A 26,037-nucleotide genomic window follows, 5' to 3' on the forward strand; every position below is an offset into this window, starting at 1 on the left:
GACTAGAGAATTTTTACAGTACTCTATAATACTTAAACAGGCATATCTTTTTCCTGTCAAATCATGAATGAGCTTATCTGATAAGATAAGATAACTCTTTATTGTCATTGCACAGTCATACATAGTACAGTAGTACAATGAAATTGGAAAAACTGTCCTACGTCGGCACTACATATAACACAACACGACACGATATGACACATCACAACGTAACAAACAACACAACACAGTATATTAACTTAGTATAAAAAAGAAGAATAAGTGTATGAGTGTATCTGCAGAGGGCGCCTATAAAACGTGTTTTCACGTCATAACGCTGGCCTTCATCAGCCTGAGAGAAGTTCAGCACACTTGATGAGCTTGTTTACTACAGAGTCCAAATAACAGCTCATATCAGGTGAAAGGAGTCAGAACTCTGCAAAGTGTGGAAGACTCGCGCGCCAGCAGCAGAGGGCACTTCAGGAGAGCGCGTGCATTCAGTAACGTGACACCGCCAGTGCTGAAAATGAGTCAGCGCCTTTCGGGCCCCGCTGTCCGCGATGTGGGTGTGTGTGAGAGAGATTCCTCCGGACCACACCCTGCTTCCACAGTTCCAGGAAAAAAAATAACTTTTCACAGCTGCCCACTTCTGCCAGTGCTTCTCTGAATAACAACATCGAGAACATAAAACAACCCCACACTAAAACTTGGAGTACAGCATTAAAGACAGTTTAAGGCTTTGTGAGTGACAGCGGGAGGATATCGCTCTTCTCTCTGGGACTGAGAGCCACCGACGAGGTTGACGTCTCGTAATTTGGTAAGATGTTGTTATATTCTTCCCATTCTGTCAGAAACACCGCTCATGGTGAAGGTGGTGGTGTTTGTGTTCTGGCTGAGCTCGCTCACACACCTGGAAAAGCTTTTTTGGGGGGAGTTAGCGGAGGTTTGGTAACTGGGTGGAGTGGGTCTGTGTGTAAACGCTTTTAGGATAGCCATCTTTCTTTTTCAGTTCAGTCGACAAAACTGAAATGTTAAACACGAGACACAGCTGATGCTGAGTTTTCTTCTTTTTCCTTTTGAATGTTACATCGTTGCTTATTTTTTGCTGTCAGCGATGAGTTACAGGGCGGGTAAAGGCGGCCCTCGTAGCGGGGAAGACAGCTGTTAGCAATAACGTTAATGAGTGCGCCCTTAAAGGCAACGGAGCTCTTGATGATTTCTAATTCGCTGATGTCCTGTCGAGTCGTGTGAGACGTCGTGTCAGTTCTTAGTCAGTGTGCCAGTCTACACACATACTTGTGCACAGTCTGTTATAGTTAAATAATAACTGGCTGATGTTCAACAGGACTATACCCGATGAATATTGTTTTGGGAGTCGGTTGGGCTTAAGCCTGAGTTTTGCTTTGCGGAAGTTGACCGTAAACATGTAAACACAAACAGGCTAAATTGAAAAATGCCCAACACAGTTGCCCAAATGTATGATGACATCTCCGTGTGTCTGGTTTCATCTGACCAGCCTTTACACAGTGTTAGTCATCTACTGTTGTGGGGGGTCAAAAGGGAGCAACCAAATGTTACATTTAATTTTAGGTTTAGTGGCAAATGTGTTATAAGAACCAGGAAACGCATAACAGGCTTTATCTAGCCTAAGCTAGATTGCAAATCCCCTCCCTGGTGTCTGGTGTTTGATCAGCTTTTGATATGACAAATAAAACCTTAAATGCAGCATAAATTCATAGATAGGATAAGTAACTGGATGTTGGTTCTACCACAAAAAAGGAACACCAAATGAAAGCAATACTCAATAATACTGAACAACAGCATTCCCATTTTCTGACATCCTCGATTAATTATTTTTGTACAATTCATTTTAATAATCTGCTGATGTTTACTGTACATGTAGAGAATAATGAAGCAGAAGTATGCAAAAAATCTGTTTATCTGATAATAAAAAAACAGGATAAAATAACAAACAGGTTTTAAGTTAGCATTCAGGTTAAAGTTCACTGCTGTGTACAATGTAAAATGTCATGATTGGGCAGGAAAGCATGTGCGAGAATGTAAAGGACAAAGTCTGTTGCAGGCGTATTGGATTAGAAAGAGTCGGCAGCATTAAAAAAAATGCATGACTTCTTGCCCAGGCAGAAATAATGAAGCTCAACAAAAAGGAGTGATTAAAAGCTTTGCCAAACCGGTTCTCAGTGTTCTTGTGTGGTGCTTCTGTAACTGTGTCCATCCGCATGACAGGCTTCACGTAACAAAAGCATTTCTGAGTCACAGGGCTGTGCTCTGAGTGACGTGTTTGTGCCATGCCAGATGAATGTAAACAGACTAGTTATGTTAGTGTGTTCAGACGACATACGTTACAGTAATAACCACAACCACATGATGACCTGAGGTTGAAGGGAGGATGAAATACATTGAATATGAGTGTATTTTTCGTAAATATTAGAGCTACACCCGCCTGTTCAAACACACATATGAACCTGCTGCCTTCTCATGTCTCAGTGACTATGAAGCAATCAGCTTTGTCCTCATTCCACAAGGATCAGCTGAAGCACTTTTTCCATTGATTGTTTTCTGTCCTGTTGCTTGGTGCTTAGTATGTGAGGTAATGGCAACAAGAGGTGGAGCCAGCTCTTGAATTCCTTTACTGCGTATATTTCCCTAAAAGTCCCACTGAAAATGCAGCACTTTCAGAATAACTGAGCAAACTGTATTGTGCTTAGAAACACGTCAGCCTTTTAAGATAGCAGTTTGGTGTCTTTTGTAAAATCAGCAGAAGTAAATTGCCCTTTTAATTCTTTATGTTTCACACTGAAAAAGTAGGTACACTTAAGTCTCAAGAACCCAGTGTACTGACCATCTCAGTTCTTTCAGCAGCATGGAATACTTGGGCCTCATGTTGTTGCATGATGTTAGCGTGCATGTGGTTATTATTAGAAATTTCCCTTTGGGGCCCGTGTGATGGTTCCTGGGTATGTGGTGGGTTTTGTGAACCAGTGTTGAGCAAATCCTTCTACTCCGTGAACCTGATACACACCCAAGTGTGTACAGTAAGGTGCATGGTAATTACTCTGGCAGGAGCCCAAGCCCAGCTATTACCCAGACCTTAATGTGCACGCACACCAACAGTGGCTCCATGCAGAGCCCTAAAGCTAAATGGAGCTCTGTTGTTGTCGCCAAAGGCACAACTGTGCATTTTCAGGCGGGCAGGCGGGAGGGCGGCGTGGACACGTAAGTTTGCTAATGTCATAACGCAAAAAAAAGTGAAAAAGTGATCCTGACAGTGATCCTGAACACACTGCCAGTGCAGTAGAACCATACCTGGATAGAAAAACGCACAGTGGGACATTGTCAGAGTGTGGACCTCAACAGTATTGAAGTAATGTGAAATTACAAGAAGGCTGCCTTAGAGAATTCAGGTTGTGATGAAGAATAAAGGTGGTCATAAGTCAGGTAAAAACCGTATCGGCCTTATATACCATGTATGTTTGCCCATGTTTCAATAAATTGCTGTACCTATTTCCCTTTTTCCTGACTTTTTCAATGTGCATTATAAATCTTTTACTGACGATGACAGTGTACAGCAAAACCTTAAAGAGCACATGTTGGTGATGCTTCCGACTGTCTTACCTCTGCTCCCTGTAGTCCCTGCATGTTGTGAACTGTATTTCCTCCCCTCCCTTCCGCACAGGCATCATGTCACACTACCCTCCAGGGTACGAAGAATCTCATGGCCCACTGTATGGACCTCAGGGTGGGAACTACCCACCACCCCCTCCATATGGATTCCCTTCATATGGTGGTTCACAGCCAGGCTATCCCTCTGCTCCATACCCTTCTGGTCCAAATGCCCCTCTGTACCCAGGCCAGCCAGCTGGCTACCCTCCAGGCCCTTATCCAGGGCAGCCACAGCCTGCTGGACATCCAGGATCTCGCTACCCGAATCCTCCTCCCATGCCTCCTGTCGTTCCACCTACAATACCATCAGATGTCCTGAGCTCTGGTAAGACTCTGGCTTGTAACGTGTATCCTCTAATGACATTATCTTTTTAATAAAAGGAGAAAGCATCCTGCTACTGTGTGCTCATACAACACCTAACAATGATATCATTCCAGTATTGAACTAGAGCCATTAGTCAGCTAGTGCATGATGTAGGTTAAGGAATATTACAACAAAATCCACCTATAGGAGTTCTTAGTCTCATAGAGTTATATATTAGAGCTTCTTTGTTTCATTTTTACACTTGTGAGTGGACTATCAAGTGAATTTTAATAAATAAAACAAAATATGCACATTTTAATTGTAATAAAGTTTACCTAATGAATAATGCTTCTTGTTGCTCTTTGTAGTCAGTGATCGCTTTTCTATCTACTGATGATACAGGTGATGAGTTTGCAGCAAGTGGCAGCGATTGGGACAGTCTGAGCATTCGGCATACCTTCATCAGAAAGGTAAAGCACCACAATCTGCATGAAATTACCTATTTTACTGTCCTGTGCAATAATTTATCCAGAGGAGTGCTTAATAACACTTTTAAGTTACTTTCAGAATCATTTAAGACTCATTACAACACCCGCACCCAAAAGAAAAGGGCAGATTGACAGCTAAAAGTTGTATTGTCAGGAAAATTACATGTACAGTGGGGCAAAAAAGTATTTAGTCAGCCACCGATTGTGCAAGTTCCCCCACTTAAAATGATGACAGAGGTCAGTAATTTGCACCAGAGGTACACTTCAACTGTGAGAGACAGAATGTGAAAAAAAATCCATGAATTCACATGGTAGGATTTGTAAAGAATTTATTCGTAAATCAGGGTGGAAAATAAGTATTTGGTCACCTCAAACATGGAAAATCTCTGGCTCTCACAGACCTGTAACGTCTTCTGTAAGACGCTTTTCTGTCCCCCACTCGTTACCTGTATGAATGGCACCTGTTTGAACTCATCATCTGTATAAAAGACACCTGTCCACAGCCTCAAACAGTCAGACTCCAAACTCCGCCATAGCCAAGACCAAAGAGCTTTCGAAGGACACCAGGAAAAGTATTGTAGACCTCCACCAGACTGGGAAGAGTGAATCTACAATAGGCAAGCAGCTTGGTGTGAAAAAATCAACTGTGGGAGCAATCATCAGAAAATGGAAGACATACAAGACCACTGATAATGTCCCACGATCTGGGGCTCCACGCAAGATCTCATCCCGTGGGGTCAAAATGATCATGAGAACGGTGAGCAAAGATCCCAGAACCACACGGGGGGACCTGGTGAATGACCTGCAGAGAGCTGGGACCAAAGTAACAAAGCTCACCATCAGTAACACACTACAACGGCAGGGAATCAAATCCCGCAGTGCCAGACGTGTTCCGCTGCTGAAGCCAGTGCATGTCCAGGCCCGTCTGAAGTTTGCCAGAGAGCACATGGATGATACAGCAGAGGATTGGGAGAATGTCATGTGGTCAGATGAAACCAAAGTAGAACTTTTTGGTATAAACTCAACTCGTCGTGGTTGGAGGAAGAAGAATACTGAGTTGCATCCCAAGAACACCATACCTACTGTGAAGCATGGGGGTGGAAACATCATGCTATGGGGCTGTTTTTCTGCCAAGGGGACAGGACGACTGATCCGTGTTAAGGACAGAATGAATGGGGCCATGTATCGTGAGATTTTGAGCCAAAACCTCCTTCCATCAGTGAGAACTTTGAAGATGAAACGAGGCTGGGTCTTCCAACATGACAATGATCCAAAACACACCGCCCGGGCAACAAAGGAGTGGCTCCGTAAGAAGCATTTGAAAGTCCTGGAGTGGCCTAGCCAGTCTCCAGACCTCAACCCCATAGAAAATCTGTGGCGGGAGTTGAAAGTCCGTGTTGCTCGGCGACAGCCCCAAAACATCACTGCTCTCGAGAAGATCTGCATGGAGGAATGGGCCAAAATACCAGCTACTGTGTGTGCAAACCTGGTAAAGACCTATAGTAAACGTTTGACCTCTGTTATTGCCAACAAAGGTTATATTACAAAGTATTGAGTTGTATTTTTGTTATTGACCAAATACTTATTTTCCACCCTGATTTACGAATAAATTCTTTACAAATCCTACCATGTGGATTCATGGATTTTTTTTTTTCACATTCTGTCTCTCACAGTTGAAGTTTACCTCTGGTGCAAATTACTGACCTCTGTCATCATTTTAGGTGGGGGAACTTGCACAATCGGTGGCTTACTAAATACTTTTTTGCCCCACTGTATATTTGAAAAAAATCCACATCATTTCCTGGTTAACAGTCAAATTTTGGCAGAATGTATTAAATTCAATTCATTTTTATTTATATGCCAAATTACAACAACAGGTGCCTCAAGGCGCTACAAAGAATGTATTTCTTTATACAAAATGGCAAATTTTCTTTGAGATGTGTTCAGCAACACTGGCCAGAGTGATTTTTGCCTTGCAGCTGTTGTTCATGTGTTTTGAATGGTTGGATGAGCTTTGACTCGTGATGAGGTTTTCTAATGGACTAGTACATGGGACTATATAAGTGAATATACAAGCCTTCGGGATTAATAAAGTATTCTGATTCTGATAACACATACACAGCAGCAGACCAGAAAAAGATCATTATATCCAGCTTTGTTTACTGAGACAGAAAAGTAGCCTCATCACAGATGCAGAATTTTCCAAATAAAGAACTCTAGTAGTCTCAGAGGACAAGCATCAGTCTCTAAACTACTTCTGTGGAGGGGAAACAAAACAAGCACGGGGGGGGTTGGCTAAGTCATGCAGCATTTTATAGAGTATGATGGTGAGAGGTTCTGTTTATTGTTAGATCCAAATTTGACATTTGTGACACTGACTGAAAGGTCAATGACAGAGCATAAACTGGGGAGAGGATGAGTTATTCTAATAATAACTTTATTTGTATGGCCTTTTTAAAAACACCCAGTGCTTCACAGTTTGTACTGTAAGCACATTAGATAATAAGTGTAAATAATTATACATCTGTGTACTATACATACTATATAACAGGAGACGGCCTTTTGCTATATAAGGATACACAGGAGCTATGACAGCTTTACAAGAGAATTAACCTGTGTGTGTGTTTTAGTCTCAGCTTCTCTGGTCAGTGCTTTGGTTGCTTGCCGGTCCACAAGTGTGTGCTAGTCTACACGAGTCCCTGCCTTGAAAACTGATAACCCTTAAACTGTTTAGAAACAGATGAAAGTGAGTGTAAATATTAGAAGGCAGAGTGCAGCCTTGCTTTGATTCTGGTATTTTAAGGATTTCACTTATGTGCCTTCTTCATCTGTAACAGTAGGGCAGTTAAATGAAGACACAGCGAAACAGAAAGCATAGGAGAACAGCCAAACTAAGTTTACTTGGCACTGAACTTGAGAGCTGTCACTGAGTGTTGTTTTGTTGGGTTTCCTGTACACAACCTTTCTGGCTCGAAGTTAAATGGATAGTGTGTGAACGTGCGACACATTTGTTTTGGTTTGCAAGCACAGGGTTGTTTTCACTAATGTTGTCTTCCAGTCTTTAGCGACTGCTGTACGAATCCTGGGTTCACTTGAGTCCGGTTGGCAGTGGGACAACAAGCTCAAACACTGGTAAATCTGTAAAGAACTGCTTGAAGAAAAAGACCAGGGAGTGTCTTAAGACTTTTAAATATGCGTGGTCACCAGATCTCGTCTCCTATGAGTTTTTGTGATGTATTTGTAACTGGATAGCTATGAATGGCTGTGTTGACTTTACTCTTGGCACTGACTGTTTTGCCACTTCAAAAGGTGGAGTGTCAAATCTCTTCCCCCAACGTGCTTTCCCGGACTGGTGTCCTGGTTTGCTACATCCTGATTCCAACATAGTCTTTTGTTTTGTATAGTTTTTATTGTTGACGAGCTCCAACCTGCTCAGTGTTGGCATGATTTATTTTAAGTGAACAACAAAAGCACATAAAATAAATAATTATATGTGACATTGTAGCTTAAAAGATTCCACCATATTTTGAGAAAATGTATAATTCATAACTACATACTGCTAGTTTGTTTTTGTTTTTGTATCATACGCAAATGAGCACAAAGATATGTCAGACACAAACTGGACCAATCCAATAGCTTCTGTATTCAGAGTATAAAAAAAATGTGAATATTTTTTTCTTTTTAAGGTGTATTTGATCTTGGCGTGTCAGCTCCTGGTCACCACAGCCATTGTCGCCATATTCACGTTTGTGTGAGTATACAGATTGTGTTCTTTCTCAGGCTCTTTGCGTGTGAGCATTTCCTGGTGTTAACTGGGCCTCTCTTTGTTACAGCCAACCTGTCAAATCTTTTGTAAGGAAGAACTCAGCTGTGTACTGGGCATCATAGTAAGTCTCCCTCTGTGGTAACATCATTCGAAGTGATGTGCTGACTCATGGATAAAAACTGTACCTTTGTGATTCATTTCTACATTTTAGCGCGGTGTATTTCATCACCCACATCGTGCTGGTCTGCTGCAAGGGCCCCCGGTGAGTGTGATTGCCTGCTTTTATTATGTTTTAAGAGGAAATACTTGTACTTGAACAGTGTTAAACCAACGTTGTACTGAAAGCCAACTTATTTTGCAGGAGGAAGTTCCCATGGAACATGATTCTGCTCGGCCTCTTTGTAAGTATGACTTGTGGTTGTGGTCATTACCAGCAGTTTCCTGGACTTGGATCAAGTCATACTGAAACCCTTTTTGTCTTTGTCAGCGAGACATTCCATCCAATGACAGCCTTATCACAGTACTTGAAATGTAATTTTGATATCAGAGCCAAGCTGTGAGTCACCACATTTGTTTGCATTTTACCTGTTGATACGTTTGAGTGTTCAGTTTATCAGCTCGAACAGCAACATGACTGAGCTGTTTTATGATCTGCATTTTGTCACATAATAAAAGGTTTTGTGGGTTTTTTATTCTGTATTCTTATTTCCTGAATTGTCACGTGGACATGTAGGAGTCCCACATGACACTGGGACTTTTATCACAGTATTGTGTTGACACTGAGTTAGACCGCATGTCAAGATTATGCTGTTTGTGGTTGGACAAGAAGTGTTTCATTGTAGTTATATCTGATCTTTATTTTTTTGTGAAACAGACTCTGTCTTTGTCGTATATGACTGGAACCATATCCAGGTAAAAAAATATATATACAGTCCCTTTCATGTGATAAAAAGATTCTGATGGTTTCCTCACTGCTGACTGTGTGTTGCGCTTTGGTTTTAGTTACTATGACACAAAAGCAGTGTTTCTTGCGCTGGGAATCACAGCTGTCGTCTGCATCGCCGTCACAGTGTTCTGCTTCCAGACGAAGGTAGGGGCGTGCACGTTTCTGCTTATCAGCTTTAAATCTCCACAGTGTGTTTGTTCAAGGCCACGCGTTGAGATGCCTGCTGTCAATTTCTCTTTGTAGGTCGACTTCACCAAGTGCCAGGGCCTTTTCTGTGTCCTCGGTATCGTCGTGTTCGTGACTGGCATCATTACAGCCATCGTGCTGTCCTTCAAATACGTGAGTTACTGCTGTTGTGAAGACTGTGACTGTTTCCTGACACCTTCTTGGGTTTTCTTGTTATCTTAATGACTATTTGTTGTTGCAGATATTTTGGCTTCACATGCTTTATGCGGCTATAGGAGCCATAGTTTTCACTCTGGTAAGTATTTCACTTTAAAGTTACAAAGAAGTGGAAAAGTCACCTTAAATCTTACAGCAGCCCTCATTGTATTTGTTGATATAGTGCTCAGTTTTTTTGTAACTGTTTGTGTCTTGCAGTTCCTGGCATATCACACTCAGCTACTGATTGGAAACAGAAAGCACTCCATTAGTCCAGAGGAGTACGTGTTCGCTGCACTCTCCATCTACGTCGATATAATCCAGATCTTCCTTTTCCTGTTGCAAATTATTGGTGCTTCCACCAAATAAAAATCCAGCGGCACAGTGTAGTGAAATCATTCCATGCTTTTGAAAAGCTTTACTTTTCCAATAGACATTAAAAGATTTTTAAGACCATGGTGCTCTTCAGGGAAAATGTCTAAGGGCTGAATATGAGATTTTACATTGTAGATTAAACCTAAACTGCTGCTCAAATGTTTGGGGTCACGCTGATATACCCTTTTCTTGAAAGGAAGAACTTTCATCTAATAACAAATTAACTTGATCAGAAATGATCTGATCAATTTAATGACAGTTAATTGTAAATGTCCAAATTATGTGAGATTATGTAAATTTATGGTTTGGGATTTTCATAAGAAAACTGGAGTCAATTTCAGCATTTTCCCTCCTGTATTGCTGAGGTGTATTGTGTTACCTAATGCAGGTTTATCACGGGACCAGGCTTATTGATCCCTAGACAAAAAAACTTTCCAAACACAGCTGAAAGCTGATAAAGGAGCGTTCTAGTATAGTTAGAGTATAATCTAGTATAATCACACGAAATGCTTCAATCAGCTAAGTAAATGATTAGCTTCTTTAATCTGTTCTCAGCTCTTGTTACATGGTCAGTCTTTTTACATGGAAAAACTTGCATTTAAGTAACAGGGTGTGCCATGAAAGTGGGCTTCTGTGTTTATGATGTAATTTCCCACCATATATATTGTATTGGAGTTCCATCTACTGTGTTATCCATGTGGAGGTGTTAAAGCATGCTAGTCTGCAGTAAGCTAATGTTTAAATGTTCAGTTAACTGGATGACTTTACAATAATAACATTTATTTTCTTGTTCTGTGATCCAGCCATGACCAGCTGATCAGAGCTGTGGTAAAAATTAATGATTTGTTTTTGTTATTCGTTGGATTTTTTTATTTTTTTTTCATCCCCTGAACAGAAAAGTCAAGGCGTGGACTGAACCATTGTTTCAGAGAGCTGTACTAAGGAGACCTTTTAAAAAAAAGTTATGACTACTTTAGGGCTGTTAATGTTAACGCGGCTTTATCCGTCATCATGATTAACGCAATTTTAAATTTTTGAACACAATTAAACCACCTGGAGCGCAGAATGGACAAACTTTGTGCAAACTGCCCAAATTGCCTTGATGCATGCAGGGATTTTGAGTCATTTTCGCTCCAAATGGGTTAATTGCATTGAAAATTTTGATCGTGTTCATCATGACGACAGATTAATCCACGTTAATGTTGACAGCCCTAGAATAATTCCATTTATCTTTGTTTGTATAATATCTCTGATCATGCCTTGTTAAGTGTTTTTTTTTTTTTGTTTGTTTTTTTTTCCTCCGGGGTTTTTTATTTTTTTGCAAAGTAAGGATATTTTAAAGTGATGCCCCCCAAAAATCTGAGCATTAGTTTACATCACCCAAAAATGCACTTTGTATGAAATCTATATTTGTTTTTTATATACTTTAACAGCTTATCGGTGGTTATGACAAATACTATTACCTAACTATCTACAGACACTTGAATCCCATCTGCAACATTTATTCCATATTACTGGACTTAATGCAGAAAGTGTCTGATCTCTCTTCTGTGTATGAACATGTACAGCTACAAATGAATTCTCCCATGTGTCTAAATGCTACAAGAACAAGGCAAATCCTAAAGTGTAACTTTCTGAGATTATGAAGTACAGTAGGGGTGGGCATTGCCACAACATTTGATCTCAGTTACTCAAGTATGAGCAGAGTCAGTATTTTGGGACATGTCCACCCCTGAAGCACAGCTCAGCGCCACTAATGGCAGCCACGGCTCTGCTATATAGGTCACTTTATTTGAATTGTACTCCTTTATATCACTTCAGTGCCTTCACCGTGTCAATGTCTGTTATTTTAAATTTTTTTTTGACTTTACAGAATACAGGGTTATAATATGTTTTATAGAGTTATTATATGTGTGCCTGTAAATATAGTTGTGTTAGTCAGATGTGGGTCAGACAGCGAGGGCCGGCAGGGCGGGATTTTTCCACACAGGACAGCATTATCGGTGCCATGTTGTTAAAGTACTGGAACATTTCTGAACTCCAGTCTTTCATTGTCCAAATGTTTCTCCTGAGATGATCAGCGAAGACCATTAATGACAAATTTAGAGCACAGCTTAAAGTTTATAAAAGCCTCGAGTCAAATCAACAGAGGCAGACATGTTTACTGTACACCACGGATGGTTAGTGTGGAAGAGGGGGTTGTAAATATATCAGTGCTACAGAAAATCTATTTGCTTATCATTATAAATAAAGTTTTCTTTTAGTCTTAATGTGATTGTACCAGTGATGATTTTATTCAAATATACATTTACCTCTGACATGGGTGAACTTTACATCAGTGTTCTGATCAGTCTTTTATCCAAGAGTCTCTGTGTGGGATACTGTGCATACGATGCAAATCACAGCTGCAACATAAATTACTGGTCGAGTTTAACATCCACTGCATGATGGCGGTAGCGACTCCCTTCGTATTCGCCTTCATTTGATCTTTTCATCCTCTGTCTGATCTTTAACTGTTTCAGTCTGTTTTTGTCCACTTGTCTCTTAGCCAGGAAGAAGCTGATTATTCCTGTAGGGAGACCGATAATCCTGCACAGAGAGGAAAGAGACAAAATATTTATACAGTACTGATGGCTCTGTCACACTAGAGAATAACAGGACAGCAAGTTCTACGCAGCTCGGGAAAACTGGTGGTTCCCCAGTGACTGCGCTGAATGTGAACGACAAATCTGCACCTAATATATCTTGCTCTTTAAAAAAAAAAAAAAAAAATGTAGTAGTAGCCTGTGTGGATGATATTCATCCAAGTTGTATTTTGGATAGTGAATCTCTCTTTTGGAAAATTGTGCAAAGTTTTCTCTTTTAGCCACAGTAGCATTATATGGAAGAACAATTGTTTCACTGTTATTGTCTGCCAATTGTGTTTCTGGGACTTGAGGAGGACACATCAGTAACATTAACATGCAGGCAACACAGGAAGGTGACCAAAACATAACATTAAAATTACCGTGGAAAGAAAAGCATCTGGACTTCTTTAAGTTTCTTGAAGACGATTCACCTCTCATCCGCAAAGCTTCTTCAGTTCGAAGAGTAATTGGTGGAGATTCACAGATTTTAAGCCCTATGGGAGTGACCCTAAGAGGGACATGGACCCCGTCATGGATCCTCCGTCTAATCACATGAGCCTGGGTGTGGGTCACAATGAGCCAAGGTTTTCGCATGAACCCATTGCGAAACCTAGCCCTTCCCTATCACATGATTTACTGAGGTCAAATGGCCCAAGATGTGAGTGGGCGTTAGGGCGTCTGGGAAGGGATCTCAAAACTGGATTATAGATGCAGACAGTTGGTGTCGTAAGCCACCACCTCTATTCAAAGATGGTTGTTCACAGTGGACATAATGGCTCCTAACACTTTCAAACCATCTGTCTTTGTCCAAAATGTGAACATTGGCATCCTTGTTTTCACAGGATGAGAGGTGAAACGTCTTCAAAATATGAAGAAGAAGTCGTCCAGACGCTTTTCTTTCCAAGCTCTTTAGACTACGATGACCTGGATGACTGAAAGCCTTCACAGACATTACAGTTACCTAATAAATATGAACTTAAAGACACAGGAAGTTTTTAGTAAGTGCTCTAATAATATTTGCTCTAATTGCCAGCCACCTCTTTTCAAGGGACCAAATATAATTGGCCAGTGGACTCAAAATTGGTTTCATGGACAACATGAGCTAAGCCTTAACTTAATTTAACCCCAAGCAATCTCCTGAAGATTGCCTGGGGCATTCTTTAGGTGCCTTCCCAGTGTTGACAAATGTCCAGCTGGTATAACCACACTTCCTCAGGGACTTAAAGGCCAGATTAGGTATTGCATAGAAAAGCAAGATCAGTTTGAAAGGTGAGCAATTCAAGCAGAAATACTAACTGATATTCACTGAGATCTATTCAAGTACTTTAAAAACACTTTTCCAACCCCCATCAACACCTCACTTCGCTGTCACACAGTTACTGTAAACTTTTGCAGTTAGCACTAGAGCGCGTTTTCTTTGAGAAAACAGAACAAAACCGAGAGGTTTTCGAAGAAAAGTGAAAAGTTCTGCATTTGTCAAGCAGCTGACTTGAACAAGCAACCAAGCATGCACTACAATCAGAAGAACTGCAGTAAAGGCCAATCACCCATGCTCTAGCTGTAGGCTTCAGGCAGTCAAACAAACAATCAAAAATAAACATTTTTATTATCATGCTAGCCCAATTATATTTGAGCCTCTGGAAACGAGGACTGCATAAAAAGCGTGTCATTTCTAATCTTTTAATCGTTCTTTGACACACCTCTGACTTGATTTGTCAGTGCTGTAGCTTCTATATCTCTCTCGCGGGTTTTGGTCAAAAGAGAGAAATTACCAGGCAAAGCCGATTTTCACCATAGGGTTCTTGGCTTTTCTCTTGGGGATGTATTCAGGACCCTCTGGTTCCTCTACCTCCTCCTGGGCTCTGCCTCTGTCGGTATTCTGGGTCTGCTCGCTCCTCTGCGTCTCCATCCTGGAGCAGGCAGCAGGGGAGACGTGCAGCCGCAGGCTCGGACACACGGCCCGGCTTTGACTGCTCTGTCTGAGCAGCCACCGGCCGGAGAAAAGGTACATACCTGTTGACACAAATTACACCAGTACTTTAAAAATCTTACTTCATTTGCGACCACGTCGATATGAAGTCTTCTTAAAGTGCTAAAGCATATAAAAGGTTATTTACAAAAAATAACTATATTAAAATAAACAACTTATCGCCGCCGAGAAAAAAAATATAATTCCCTTAATTGTGACTTTTTATAACGAATAAAGCCAATAATTAAACCTTTCAGTGTTGTCCGGACTGTATTCAGTGTGGACGCCGCCATGTTTGTTGCGTAATTGCAACGGGCATGCGCAGTCGCAACAACGGGAGCTGCTGCCACCTAGTGGTACTCATTTAGATTTTGTATTATTTTAATGCCGCAGGCAACAAAAGACACATGAAGAAAATTTGTGTTTTTCAACATTTTATTTATTGTTCCAACATTTCATTCACAAAATCATAATTATAATACAAAAACACTTTAAACCATGGACGTAAACCATGCTGTATGCTTATAATATACAGTTATTCAAAGTCAACAATAAACTAAGTCAAAGAGAAGTGAATAAACAGCTGGAGAAGAGGCCAGTATATTTACATCTGTTTTTGTTTTTTTTAAATCTAAAGAATATTTAGATAAATCCTCGTATCTTTGTACAGCAGCGAAACATCTCCAATGCCACCATTATGAGCATTAAACACACTATGAACATTAACTCTTGTTTGCCACAAAGAAGCAGGGATCAATTTGAGGACAGGAGTTTAGTCTTCCAGGTTGTAGTTGGGGTTTACAACCAGAACAGATTCCTCTTCTGTGCTCGCAGACTCTGAGCCCTTCAGCCCAGCCTGAGACAGCTGGATGAGGATGTGATCCTTGAGGAAGAGATTTGTGTGGGAGATCGTATAAATGAACATGTCTGCACTTAGAGAATCGCTGACTCATTATCTTTTCACATTTTAAGATGGTAGACTTACATAGTGCACCAGCCTGTGGATGACCTTCTCTATCAGCCCCTTCCTATTGATGAGCTCCTCCTCAGAGTCGATCTCTGACTCGATCTCCTTCAGATACCAGTTGACCACTGCACTTTTCTTCAGATCCTCCTCTTCCTCAGCTGCAACACAGATTAGCAAGAAAAATGTGAGAAGAAAAAGAAAAAGAACAGTGACAGAACAGACAAGGAAATGAGATGGAAAACAGACTGGAGGGAGGAACATCTCTTACCATCCTCTGCTCTGCGCAGATGCAGGACAAGCAGGTTGGAGATGCGTTTGTACTCGGCGAAAGACAGACGAAGAGATGGTTTGGACTGGCTCCCAGGCTCGCCGTGGCCATTGACACCGCCAGCGTGTCCATTAATTCCATTAGTAAGGCCAATGACACCATCCACGTTTCCATTTACTCCATTCGGGACGTTACCTGCAAAGATGCAGAGAAGAGTTTACGTTAAATAAACAGCGGTGATGCATGGTGTCATTTCACATCTTCTCTATATTGATAGTACCTTCTTCCTGCTGCTCCTCCTCTTCCTCCATTTCATCCTCCTGTTCCAGGTTGATGTCTGGCGTCTCCACTCTGATGATAGATTTGTTCAGAAGACGGAACGCTTCCTTCACGTGTTTGGGCTGAACCTAGAAGCATGGGATGAAAGGGCAAGAGTTAATTCACAGTTTGGCCTTTTATTTTGAAAGGATGTCTTTTTGTTCCCCTCATTTTGGTTAAAGTGATACTCAGGGTGGTTTTGCAGTATTAAATTTTATCAACCACACTCAGTATCGAGTGTTGCATGAATGAAGCTTGTGTGTCTTCGCACGTACCTCATCACAACAGTGCATACGTGCCATGGCCTCTGAGAGGCGGATCATGCTCTCCAGCTGTCGCACAGTTATCCTCCAGGCAGATTTGGACACGCCCCCTGAGCCGTCACGCTGGCGGAGACGCTTGTACTGCTCGACGATGAACTCTTCTGATTCGCTGGAGATCTACGGAGGTCCAGAAGTTAATATAAAGGAAATGTGTTAAACAGTAAAAACTGGGTCGCTGGTGTCGGCGTGTGGGGACACCAGCACACCCACCTTGGGTTTGAACTGCCTGGCGAAGAGCAGGTATCTGCGGATCTCATCCAGGGAGTACAGTCTGTCCACAGACTCCTCCACACGGGAGTGCAGATCCACGATGCGTCTGGCGATAGCGTAGTCCGTCACCTATGACAGGTGCAAATCGTTAGCTGCAGTATTCAACTAAATTATCATATTTAAAAAAAAAAAAATGGACAAAATAAAAGACATGAATAGAAACAACCAGTAAGCACAGGATGCTCAGACTACGCTCATTTGCATGTACCTCATTGCACTCGTCCACCAGGATGAAGAAGAGATCAAAGCGGCTCATAATGGGAGCGGTCAGGTTGACGTTCTGCTTCAGACTCTTGCTGCGGTCGTAGCGTCCGCTGACAGGGTTAGCAGCAGCCAGGATGGATGTGCGAGCGTTCAGGGTAGCCTGAGGAGAGAAGCGGAGGAACAGTCTGGTTATTCTACTGCAGAGACGAACGATCGAATATGATAGCAGTGTAACTTCCGCTTGTGCTGCATAAACGCGAGTGTTTAAAGCGCAAAGCTTTGAAAGCGTCACCTTGACTCCGGCTTTGGTGATGCTGATGGTCTGCTGCTCCATGGCTTCATGGATGGCCACCTGGTCTTTGAGGTCCATCTTATCAAACTCATCAATACAGCAAACACCCTGAAATCAAACCAGTTAACAAGTTTTACTTGCACTAATTACATAAAGAAACTTTTTTGTTTTTTTTAAATATAACAATACACTGTTCACTGTTCTTCAGAACTCATGACACTCACGTTGTCGGCGAGCATCAGAGCTCCAGCCTCGATGACAAACTCATGTGACTCCTCGTCTCGGACCACGGCCGCCGTCAGACCTGCAGCAGTGCTGGCCTTGCCGCTGGTGTACACCGCTCTGGGACTGAACTCCTCCACGTGCCTACACAGGCACACACACTCAAATCAACACTGCTGTACAACAAATGTCTACAGCAAAGAGAGCACTGAAAAGTGTTTGTGCCAGAAGATGGAACAAAGAAAAGCTTTATGCAAAGCTAATCAATGAAGGTGGAAACTGTGGAACGTACTTGAGGAACTGGCTCTTGGCAGTGCTCGGATCTCCCACAATGCACACGTTGATGTCTCCTCTGAGCGAGGTCCTTTCCATGGTCGTCTTGGGAACGCCTCCAAAGAGCATCAGCAGGATGCCGCGCTTCACCTCATCGTTACCTGCACCATCACGTTAACGTTTAACTCACAAGTCACAGCTTTGATAAAGAACTACGAGAGCGTCCTCCATTGGAGAAAAAGGCTAGACGGGGGGTTCGATCACTGACCGTGGATGGTGGGGAAGAGGCTGGTGCACAGGTTGTGGTACAGGTTCTTGTCCTGGCTCATCTCAAAAACCTTCTCCCACTCTTTCTCTGTCATCTGGCTCTTAATGCTTTCAGCCGTCTGCTCCTCCTCCCGCAGCTCTTTACCGCCAAACTGTGATAAAGACGGCACACATTTGTAATCACACAGCAAGATTTGTAGCCGTTTGCATTTTTAGACACATGGGCGAGCGCTTCTTACCCGTGGGTTGGTTGGCGCCACGTTGCAGGCCAGGAAGGCCAGCCTGTATGACAGCTCTCTGACTCCCAGAGCTTTCAGTCCTCTCAGACCATCAGACTCAAAGCCCTGAGGACCTCCTGCTATACGGGTACTGGTCTCTGCTCGCACACCTGGAAGTAACATCCATACAGTCATGAGAACCAAAACAAAACACCACAAGACATAGTTTTGACCATAAATGGTTAAAATTTTAAAAAGTACCAGGTGTGCTGAGCTGTGAGACATCCGGCACGACAATCAGGGTCCCAGTGAAGTCACAGCGGTCTCCAGCCTGAGCCGTCTCCACAGCCTCTGCCCTCAGGATGATCTCAAGAGAGCGTGGGATCGAACCGCGAGGCAGCTCCGCCTGCGTCTCCTGGATACGCACCTGGATACACAAACAGGGTACACAGGGTCAAAATCAGACTCATTCATCCATGCAGACAGACATCCTTTATCACAGTTACCTTCTGAAAGTCGATGAACTTGGATTTGTGCGTGTCGAGGTGGAAGCGGGAGCGGTTGTTGCACACGGGGTTCCTGCAGATGGTCGGAGGAGAGTATTTGAATTGCTGAGAGACATCTTTGATCACTGCCTGGCAGTCCATGCACAGGAAGGTACCGCTCACCTGCACCAAAGGAAGCAGGATGGGTTTAATGACAAAAGACAAGCGTAACGCAACTGAACTTTGTGTCTTCTTCACTGATATAAACATCTCACCAGCTCAGGATGGACTGGGTGCGTTCTCACCACCTGACCGCTGATTCTCACCAGGCTGCCAATACGCATGGAGGACAACTCACGGATCCTATTTATTTATTTAACACAGGAAAAGGATCAGATTTGGCATTTCATTCCCATTAACATTTACCAGTGAGAGATGCATCATTCCTGCTTTATGCACCACAACTTAAACACCATTTTGTTCCAATTGATTCAAGCCAAGCAGACATTTCTACAACCATCTTTGCACTAAAGCAATCTAGCTGCATAAATGGCAGCTCAGACCAGATAAATGGAGATGTACATGGTGGTTTGGTTAACAGTGTCTTACTTGTGTCTGGTGGGCAGCTCCTCGATAGCGACGTAGAACTCTTTGTTGAGGGGGACGTTCCCGTGATCCCGAGCAAAGTTGCGCACTGCTCTGCAGAGGTAGGGATACACTCTGGAAACAGACAATCCTTCAGGTTACCCCACAGCTTATTTCCACAGCACTGAACTGATGGTTTGAAATGCAGCAGCGCACTCTCCCACCTCAGTATTTAGATGAGATATGATGGAAGCACCTATGACTTGGTGGGCTTGCTCACCTGTAGTACTCCTCCTGGATGGTGGTAGCCAGTTCCTGGTTGAAACCCTCCAAGTCGGTGAAGCTCACCAGTAGGGTGTTCCTCTCAGGCCTGATCAGCTCCTCGGCCTCCCGGACATACTTCACCTCCCCATCCCCGCTCTGAAATCTGCAGGGTGACGCAGGAATCGGGCGAGAGTTAAGAAAAGCAGTGAAAAGACACCAATAGCAGCCGATCAAAGTAGCACTCGATCCTTATAATTGCTGATTACAAGAGCGATGTCAAGCCAAGCACGTTTCGGCCGACAACAATACGACCCCGTCGCTGCTGCCTCACTTACTCCTCTAAGAAAGCCTGGAATAACTTCTGGCACTTCTCGGCCAGCTCGTCCTTCACCATCGCCCCGGCAGTCTCCGCGGTGGCTGTGGCGACATCCATGCTGCAAGTCCGTCAAACTGCGACAACAAAAAGATACAAAAACAAGTTTGCAAAACAGACACGAGCTGCTCCTCTCTGACACACAGCACGCTCAGCTCCGGACAACAGAGCCCGGTTTCGCGCGAAAAGTGAGACCACGTGATGTTTGGCGCGCCGCTTTCGACCAATGTGCGACGTTATGGAAATATCTCTGAGCTCGTAGCCAATTAGAAGCGGAAACGTAAATTGACGCGGAGCCCTGCTGCCCGTTTTCCCGCGGTACGCTTCCTGTTCTAAGCTGTAGACCCCGGGGAGAGACCGAGCTGTTATCTCAGTGTGCGCGTGTCTTTGTCGAGCACGTGCGTTAAACAGATATAAATGAAGAATGCTGACAGCGTCACAGTGAACTTAGCACTTGAGCCATTTCCGGCCAAAATATTTGGACAATTTAAAAGTATGTCATCATCATCATCATCATCATCATCTTCTTCTTCCTTCTTTCTTCCTCATTGGATCATCCAGCTTCATCTATGAATCGTCTGTTTTCCTTCTGCTTGCCTCCTCCATACTTAGCATCCTTTGCCCAGTATATCTGCTCCCCCTCCTCTGCACATGTGCAAAATATCCCAGTCTTGCCTCTCTTACTTTGTCTCCAAACCGATCAACCCGCCCTGCCTCTCTGATATACTCATTCCTGATCGTGTCCATTCTGGTCACTCCCAGTGAAAATCCCAACATCCAGCTCAAACTGTCCCAGTGTAACCTGCAAACTTGATATTCCATGGAAACTCCTGCCTGACCTCATCAAAACAAGAGGGGGATCAGAGCCAATCCCTGATGTAATCTCACCCCCACCTTGAACACATCTGTCACTCTCACCCCTCTCTTGCTGTCTTACATGTCTTGCACCACCCTCACATATTTCTCTGCCACAACCTCATGCTGTACCACGGTATCTCTCTCACCACCCTATCAAATGCTTTCTCTAGACCCATGTAGTCACAGTGCAACTCCTTTTGACCTTCTCTGCACTTCTCCATGAACACTCTCCAAGAAAACATCACATCTGTAGTGCTATGAAACCATAGTCCTGCTCACTATCACATTTCTCCTCTTAACATAGTTTCAGCAACTCTCCCTCTGTAGTTACAACAGCTCTGCATATCACCACTGTTCTTGAAAACTGGTGCTAGTATTCTTCTTCTCCATTCCTCAGGCATCTTGCTTTCCAGAATTGTGTTAAACAATCTTGTTAATGCACCCAATGCCCTTTCTCCTAGTCATCCCCATACCTCCACAGGTATGTCCACTCACCCTTCTTCATAGCTACTTTCACTCCTTCCTTACTAATCCTCTGCACTTTCCTCTCATTTCCTCATCAGCCCCTCAAAGTACTCCTTCCACCTTATCAGGACATTTTCTTCACTCGCTAATACAGTTCCATCTCTATCTTTAACCACCGTAACCTGTTGCAAATCCTTCCCAGCGCAATCTCTCTGCCAAGCCAAAACTTTTTTTTCCTCCTTTCCTAGTACAACTCACTGTAAGCCTTTTCCTTTGAGTAGAAGCTACTCCCAGCCGCTCCCTTATTTTTAATTTTGCAGTTTTACAATGGATGCTAAACACCAAAAGGGGATTTGGGTTTGAGTAAATGTACTTTGATTTAAAAACCGAAAGCATTTTACTGCTGCACATCTGCGGTGAAGCTGTTTTAACTGCTTTATACAAGCCTACATGTCATTTGTCTCTTCCACTAGTGGTTTCCATCCAAAGAAACAAGCTGCTTCAGAGGTCACCAGCTAGAAGTGAGAATTTGTTAGATGGGAATAAAAGACTGAATTTAAAAAAAAAATTCCCAGATCAACTTATTTGCAGTAACGAATGTGTTTGTGCCTCAAAGGTTTAGATGAAAAACTCATCGCACAGCCTCACACATTGTGTGCATTTATGTTTGAAATATGTGTGTCCAGTGTGCTTTATGTTGTAAGCATTTTGTGTGTTTTGCAGTAAATATTATTTTGTAAAGTACTGCTCATGTTTGTGAGGTGAAGGGAGTAAAGTTACAAGTATATCGTCAAAACTGTGCACAAGGACACAAGTAATTGGATTCAACTTGTAAATGTACCACGTGACCACTGGGGGGCAGTGAACACTCACGTTTCTGCATATTTTTATTTTACATGTCAGCTCAGTCAGTGTCAGCGCCTACTAGGTATCTATGTGTTGCAGGGGTGATGCTATCCATGATATGGTGCAGGTCTATATTGCATCATTTCTAAAAGGAAAGTAGTACTACAGTCACTACAGACAATAAAATAATACAATTTTTCCAAAATTGTTTTTCTTATTTATAGTTTTGCGCGGGGACTAGAAAGATACAACTTCAGCCGAATGGTTAATTTTGCACTATGTGTCTGTGTATACTTGTTCCACTCTATTGTTGTAGTTCTGTTAAAACAGTGCAGCTATGGGACAGCAGGCATTGGTGGAAGGTTGGAGTACAAGTTTGTAAGTAAAGGTGCTGTTAATAAAGTTACAACAATAAAATGAGAAACCACCGACGGATCATGTCCATGTTGTAGAGAGCATTACAGTCCCTGCTTCTTTGTTTTATCACGGTGGCTCCTCGAGACTGGAAAGAACAGCTATTGTGACCTTGTATTCACATCAGTTACAGCAGAATTAAAAAAGTAGAAAAAAGTCGACCAAATGAACCCAACACCAAACAGGCACACCTGAGGAATCCCCACAGACAGTCATCTTGACCCGTGACGTTTTCTCATTTTAATTTCTTTAGACAGTGGGGACAACCAGAGGGTTTTCTGAAAGAAAAACTCACTGAAATGTAGCTTTTATATATATATATATATATATATATATATATATATAGATAGATAGATAGATAGATAGATAGATAGATAGATAGATAGATAGATAGATAGATAGATAGATAGATAGATAGATAGATAGATAGATAGATAGATAGATAGATAGATAGATAGATATATTTGTGGTTACATAACACACATTTATATTGGGCATGTTTTGGAATGACTCTGAGAGACCGGCAGAGGAAGTTATTTGTTAACAGAACAATTCACAGGGGGAACAGTAGAGCAAGACCGCCTGCAATTCTCGGAACCGAGTGGACATGATTATGTTCTGCAACAGTTAGCTGATAATAAGTGACAAGCAGATGTGGCAAAAATACAGACATTCTGTACTTAAGTAGAAGTGCAGATTCAAAAATACTCCAGTAAAAGTTGAAGTCCTGGTTTGAATTCTTTACTCAAGTAAAAGTGAAAAAGTACAGACTCTGAAATGTACTCACAGTAAGAAAGTAAAAAGTAGCTCCTTGAAGAACATCTCTACCACCTATTTTGTGCAACACTAACTGAACCTTGTGCTCTATTATTGTAACTATAAAATAATATGCTGCTCTTTGTGGATGTACACAACTTAATTCAACCAGATGTCAGCAGATGTTTTATGAGTTGTCTTGGCTGATTTCCATCCTCGACACTGACAGTACAGTGTGTATTCTGTCTTTTTTCTAGAAGGTATAAAATTGGTATGAAGGTGAAATTCGCTGAATGAATCTCAGCATCATCAGCTTAACTTCAGATTCATCTCTGCTACACTTTATGTAACCTAACTCTGACCATGAAACCACAGCCACTGTGCACCAGTCACACACTGTTCTTTACTTTAAACCCCTCACAACAAACTAACCTGTTTATTGGATAGGATTTATAGGATTTTCATGCAACCTTTAAATAACACAGCGAGTGTACCTCCGTTTGTTTAGCTGCAGGTTTCACAATATGAAAAAACGTAATGTCATGTGTACAGACCAGATATCTGATTTAAAAATGTGAGAACTTACATGTAAGCTTTAAATTTCCGGTTTATCAAACACCACTGATCAGTCCTTATCTTTAGCCCCTCTTCTTCCTCTCGTGTCCTCTTTCTTATCTTTCTCCATCTCTGAGTGAAGTTAGCTCTCTGTGTTTTCTCTCCCTGTGAAATACAGCAGCTGGACCTTTAGCTAGCAACACAGTGTAAGACAAACTGCACACAAACAGTTTGTGTGTTTGTTAAGCTGATAGAAACATCACTCCCTTCACGCTCGCTCGTCTTTAGGGCTCGCTAGATGCTGAAGTACTGCAAAACCACTGGCCCACTGTAACCCCTGACTACGGCACATGGTTTTGCCTCCTTCATCTCCTTTTATGCTACATCCCCTGCTGATTAATACAAGAACAGGACTGCCTTTCATGTGGTATTGGTTTGATGTTTGATGGCACGCAGTAACATGAAAAAATAACTTCCCTCAAATGCCTTAAACCAGGAGTATTGAACTTCAGGCCTTGAGGGCTAGTGTCCTGCAGGTTTTAGATCTCACCCTGGGTCAACACACCTTAATCAAATGATTAGTTCATTACCAGGCCTCTGGAGAACCTCAGGACATGTTGAGGAGGTCATTTAAGATAAGAGATAAGATAAGATAGAACTTTATTAATCCCTCGGGTGGGTTCCTCTGGGAAATTCGACTTCCAAAAAAAGCACAGCAACGACCAAAGTTACAGTTACAGAACTGTTATATATATATATACACACACACACACACACACACACACACACACACACACACACACACACACACACACACACACACACACACACACACACACACACACACACACACACACACACACATATAAATACAGAGACAAATATAAATAAAATATACAAAGGGGATAAATAGAATAAATAGGAATAAAAAATAAAAATACAAGTGAATTGCACATTTCAAGTATTGAGTCTATTGCACTGTTGACTATTTACAAAAAGTATTGCACAAGGTATTGTACAGTGAGGTGAAGAGGCACTACAGCTTAGTTGTTCCCCCCTCCTTTGTCCTCCTGTTTCCCCTCCCTCTCCCCTCCAGAGAGGAGTTAAACAGTCTGATGGCGTGTGGGACAAAGGAGTTTTTAAGTCTGTTAGTTCTTGTCTTGGGGAGAAGCAACCTGTCACTGAACAGACTCTTCTGGTTGTTTATGGCCATTTAAATCAGCTGTGTTGGATAAAGGACGCATCTAAAACCCCCAGGCCATCAGCCCGCGAGGCCTGGAGTTCGACACCCCTGTCTTAAACCACACATGTCAAACTCCTGTCCTCGAGGGCCTGTAAAACAACAGAAACTACAGATCTACATCATAGTACACATAAAAATACCCATAAGACAAACTATAAAACATTATTATGTATTTCTTAAGGTGTCTTTCAATATAGGGCTGGATCACCCAGGGGACACAAACTCCATCCTGAGGCAAACTCAGTCCACCGTCAGGGTAAACATTCATTTCTGCTCTATTATTCTATTAATTTCTATTTCAGTTCCCACATTATTCTCACGTCTCCACCTGCTGAAGTCAATACAAACATCAGCCAGCGGGCTATTGGTTTCACCTGTCACATTGTATTAATCCACCAGGAAAAAAGCAGGAAGTCATTGTGAGCCATTTGGATGCAACCCAGCCTCCTTCTCTCTTTATTTCTCCTTTTGTCTTGACCTCTGTTTTTCCCACGATTGTTCAGCCGCAGGAAACTCAGTCGTGTTTGAATATGAGGGAACCTGACCATCTGTAGACGATCACACCCCCACTCACCCACCCACACACACACACACACACACACACACACACACACACACACACACACACACACACACACACACACACACACACACACAGATCAAATTCACACGTACTCAGGCATATCCACCACAACAAAAGTGCTCTGATGTTTGATGTAAAACAGTTTTCACATGATGTTTGACTTTGTATTTGAAAATTAAATGACAAAACTACTAATACTAATATTATTACTTTACATCATTGGGTTTATGACATCATTAATACTAATGATTTCTTATAATCAGACCCACACACAGGCAGCACTGCCTGTAGTACACATCTTTGTGGTACACTAAAACTTGCTGGTGCACGGAGATGAAAAACATGCAGTGTGTATAGATCTTTTGGTAACTGGTGAGAAATAGTACAATGGGGGCAAAATACAACCAGGATATGAAAGAGGAGCGGGAAAAGATAGTTTAGAAAAGACTTGTTTCCTGGTTTATTTGTA

At 42.3% G+C, this 26,037-nt stretch overlaps 3 protein-coding genes across 3 annotated transcripts; 1 reads left to right on the forward strand and 2 right to left on the reverse strand.

Annotated features, from left to right (window-relative positions):
• Positions 1–430: 430 nt before the first annotated feature.
• On the forward strand, positions 431–12,193 carry LOC113010736 (protein lifeguard 3-like). Its single transcript, XM_026149938.2, has 12 exons — positions 431–796; positions 3,677–3,988; positions 4,370–4,437; positions 8,142–8,206; positions 8,289–8,342; positions 8,433–8,483; positions 8,583–8,622; positions 9,096–9,133; positions 9,224–9,311; positions 9,411–9,506; positions 9,595–9,648; positions 9,768–12,193. Exons 2-12 carry the CDS (start codon positions 3,682–3,684, stop codon positions 9,915–9,917), a joined length of 1,011 nt encoding a protein of 336 aa, XP_026005723.2. The 5' UTR covers positions 431–796; positions 3,677–3,681; the 3' UTR covers positions 9,918–12,193.
• On the reverse strand, positions 12,194–14,877 carry LOC145421802 (uncharacterized). Its single transcript, XM_080292624.1, has 3 exons — positions 14,770–14,877; positions 14,323–14,563; positions 12,194–12,512 (listed from the first exon to the last, which is right to left on the reverse strand). Exons 1-3 carry the CDS (start codon positions 14,810–14,812, stop codon positions 12,341–12,343), a joined length of 456 nt encoding a protein of 151 aa, XP_080148750.1. The 5' UTR covers positions 14,813–14,877; the 3' UTR covers positions 12,194–12,340.
• A 59-nt stretch (positions 14,878–14,936) lies between these two features.
• mcm6 (minichromosome maintenance complex component 6) lies at positions 14,937–20,062 on the reverse strand. Its single transcript, XM_026150779.2, has 18 exons — positions 19,811–20,062; positions 19,492–19,638; positions 19,236–19,346; positions 18,902–18,989; positions 18,648–18,809; positions 18,403–18,568; positions 18,163–18,311; positions 17,925–18,075; positions 17,676–17,817; positions 17,386–17,527; positions 17,162–17,269; positions 16,874–17,029; positions 16,606–16,734; positions 16,348–16,512; positions 16,035–16,161; positions 15,755–15,949; positions 15,505–15,644; positions 14,937–15,402 (listed from the first exon to the last, which is right to left on the reverse strand). Exons 1-18 carry the CDS (start codon positions 19,906–19,908, stop codon positions 15,292–15,294), a joined length of 2,487 nt encoding a protein of 828 aa, XP_026006564.1. The 5' UTR covers positions 19,909–20,062; the 3' UTR covers positions 14,937–15,291.
• Positions 20,063–26,037: the final 5,975 nt, after the last annotated feature.

This window comes from Astatotilapia calliptera, chromosome 18, assembly GCF_964374335.1.
Source record: "Astatotilapia calliptera chromosome 18, fAstCal68.1, whole genome shotgun sequence".
NCBI lineage: Eukaryota > Metazoa > Chordata > Actinopteri > Cichliformes > Cichlidae > Astatotilapia > Astatotilapia calliptera.

Bases quoted from the DNA above. Each gene is read 5' to 3' on its own strand.
- LOC113010736 (XM_026149938.2), top strand. From the start codon at position 3,682: ATGTCACACTACCCTCCAGGGTACGAAGAATCTCATGGCCCACTGTAT. The intron at 4,438-8,141 runs GTAAAGCACCAC...TTTCTTTTTAAG, and splicing joins GGCATACCTTCATCAGAAAG to GTGTATTTGATCTTGGCGTG. The intron at 8,484-8,582 runs GTGAGTGTGATT...CTTATTTTGCAG, and splicing joins GTCTGCTGCAAGGGCCCCCG to GAGGAAGTTCCCATGGAACA.
- mcm6 (XM_026150779.2), bottom strand. From the start codon at position 19,908: ATGGATGTCGCCACAGCCACCGCGGAGACTGCCGGGGCGATGGTGAAG. The intron at 17,030-17,161 runs GTGACGCTTTCA...TTCTCTCCTCAG, and splicing joins TCACCAAAGCCGGAGTCAAG to GCTACCCTGAACGCTCGCAC. The intron at 16,513-16,605 runs GTGGGTGTGCTG...GGACCTCCGTAG, and splicing joins CCAGGCAGTTCAAACCCAAG to ATCTCCAGCGAATCAGAAGA.
- LOC145421802 (XM_080292624.1), bottom strand. From the start codon at position 14,812: ATGGCGGCGTCCACACTGAATACAGTCCGGACAACACTGAAAG. The intron at 14,564-14,769 runs GTTTAATTATTG...TTGTGTCAACAG, and splicing joins AGTCCGGACAACACTGAAAG to GTATGTACCTTTTCTCCGGC. The intron at 12,513-14,322 runs GTAATTTCTCTC...CTCTCTGTGCAG, and splicing joins GTGAAAATCGGCTTTGCCTG to GATTATCGGTCTCCCTACAG.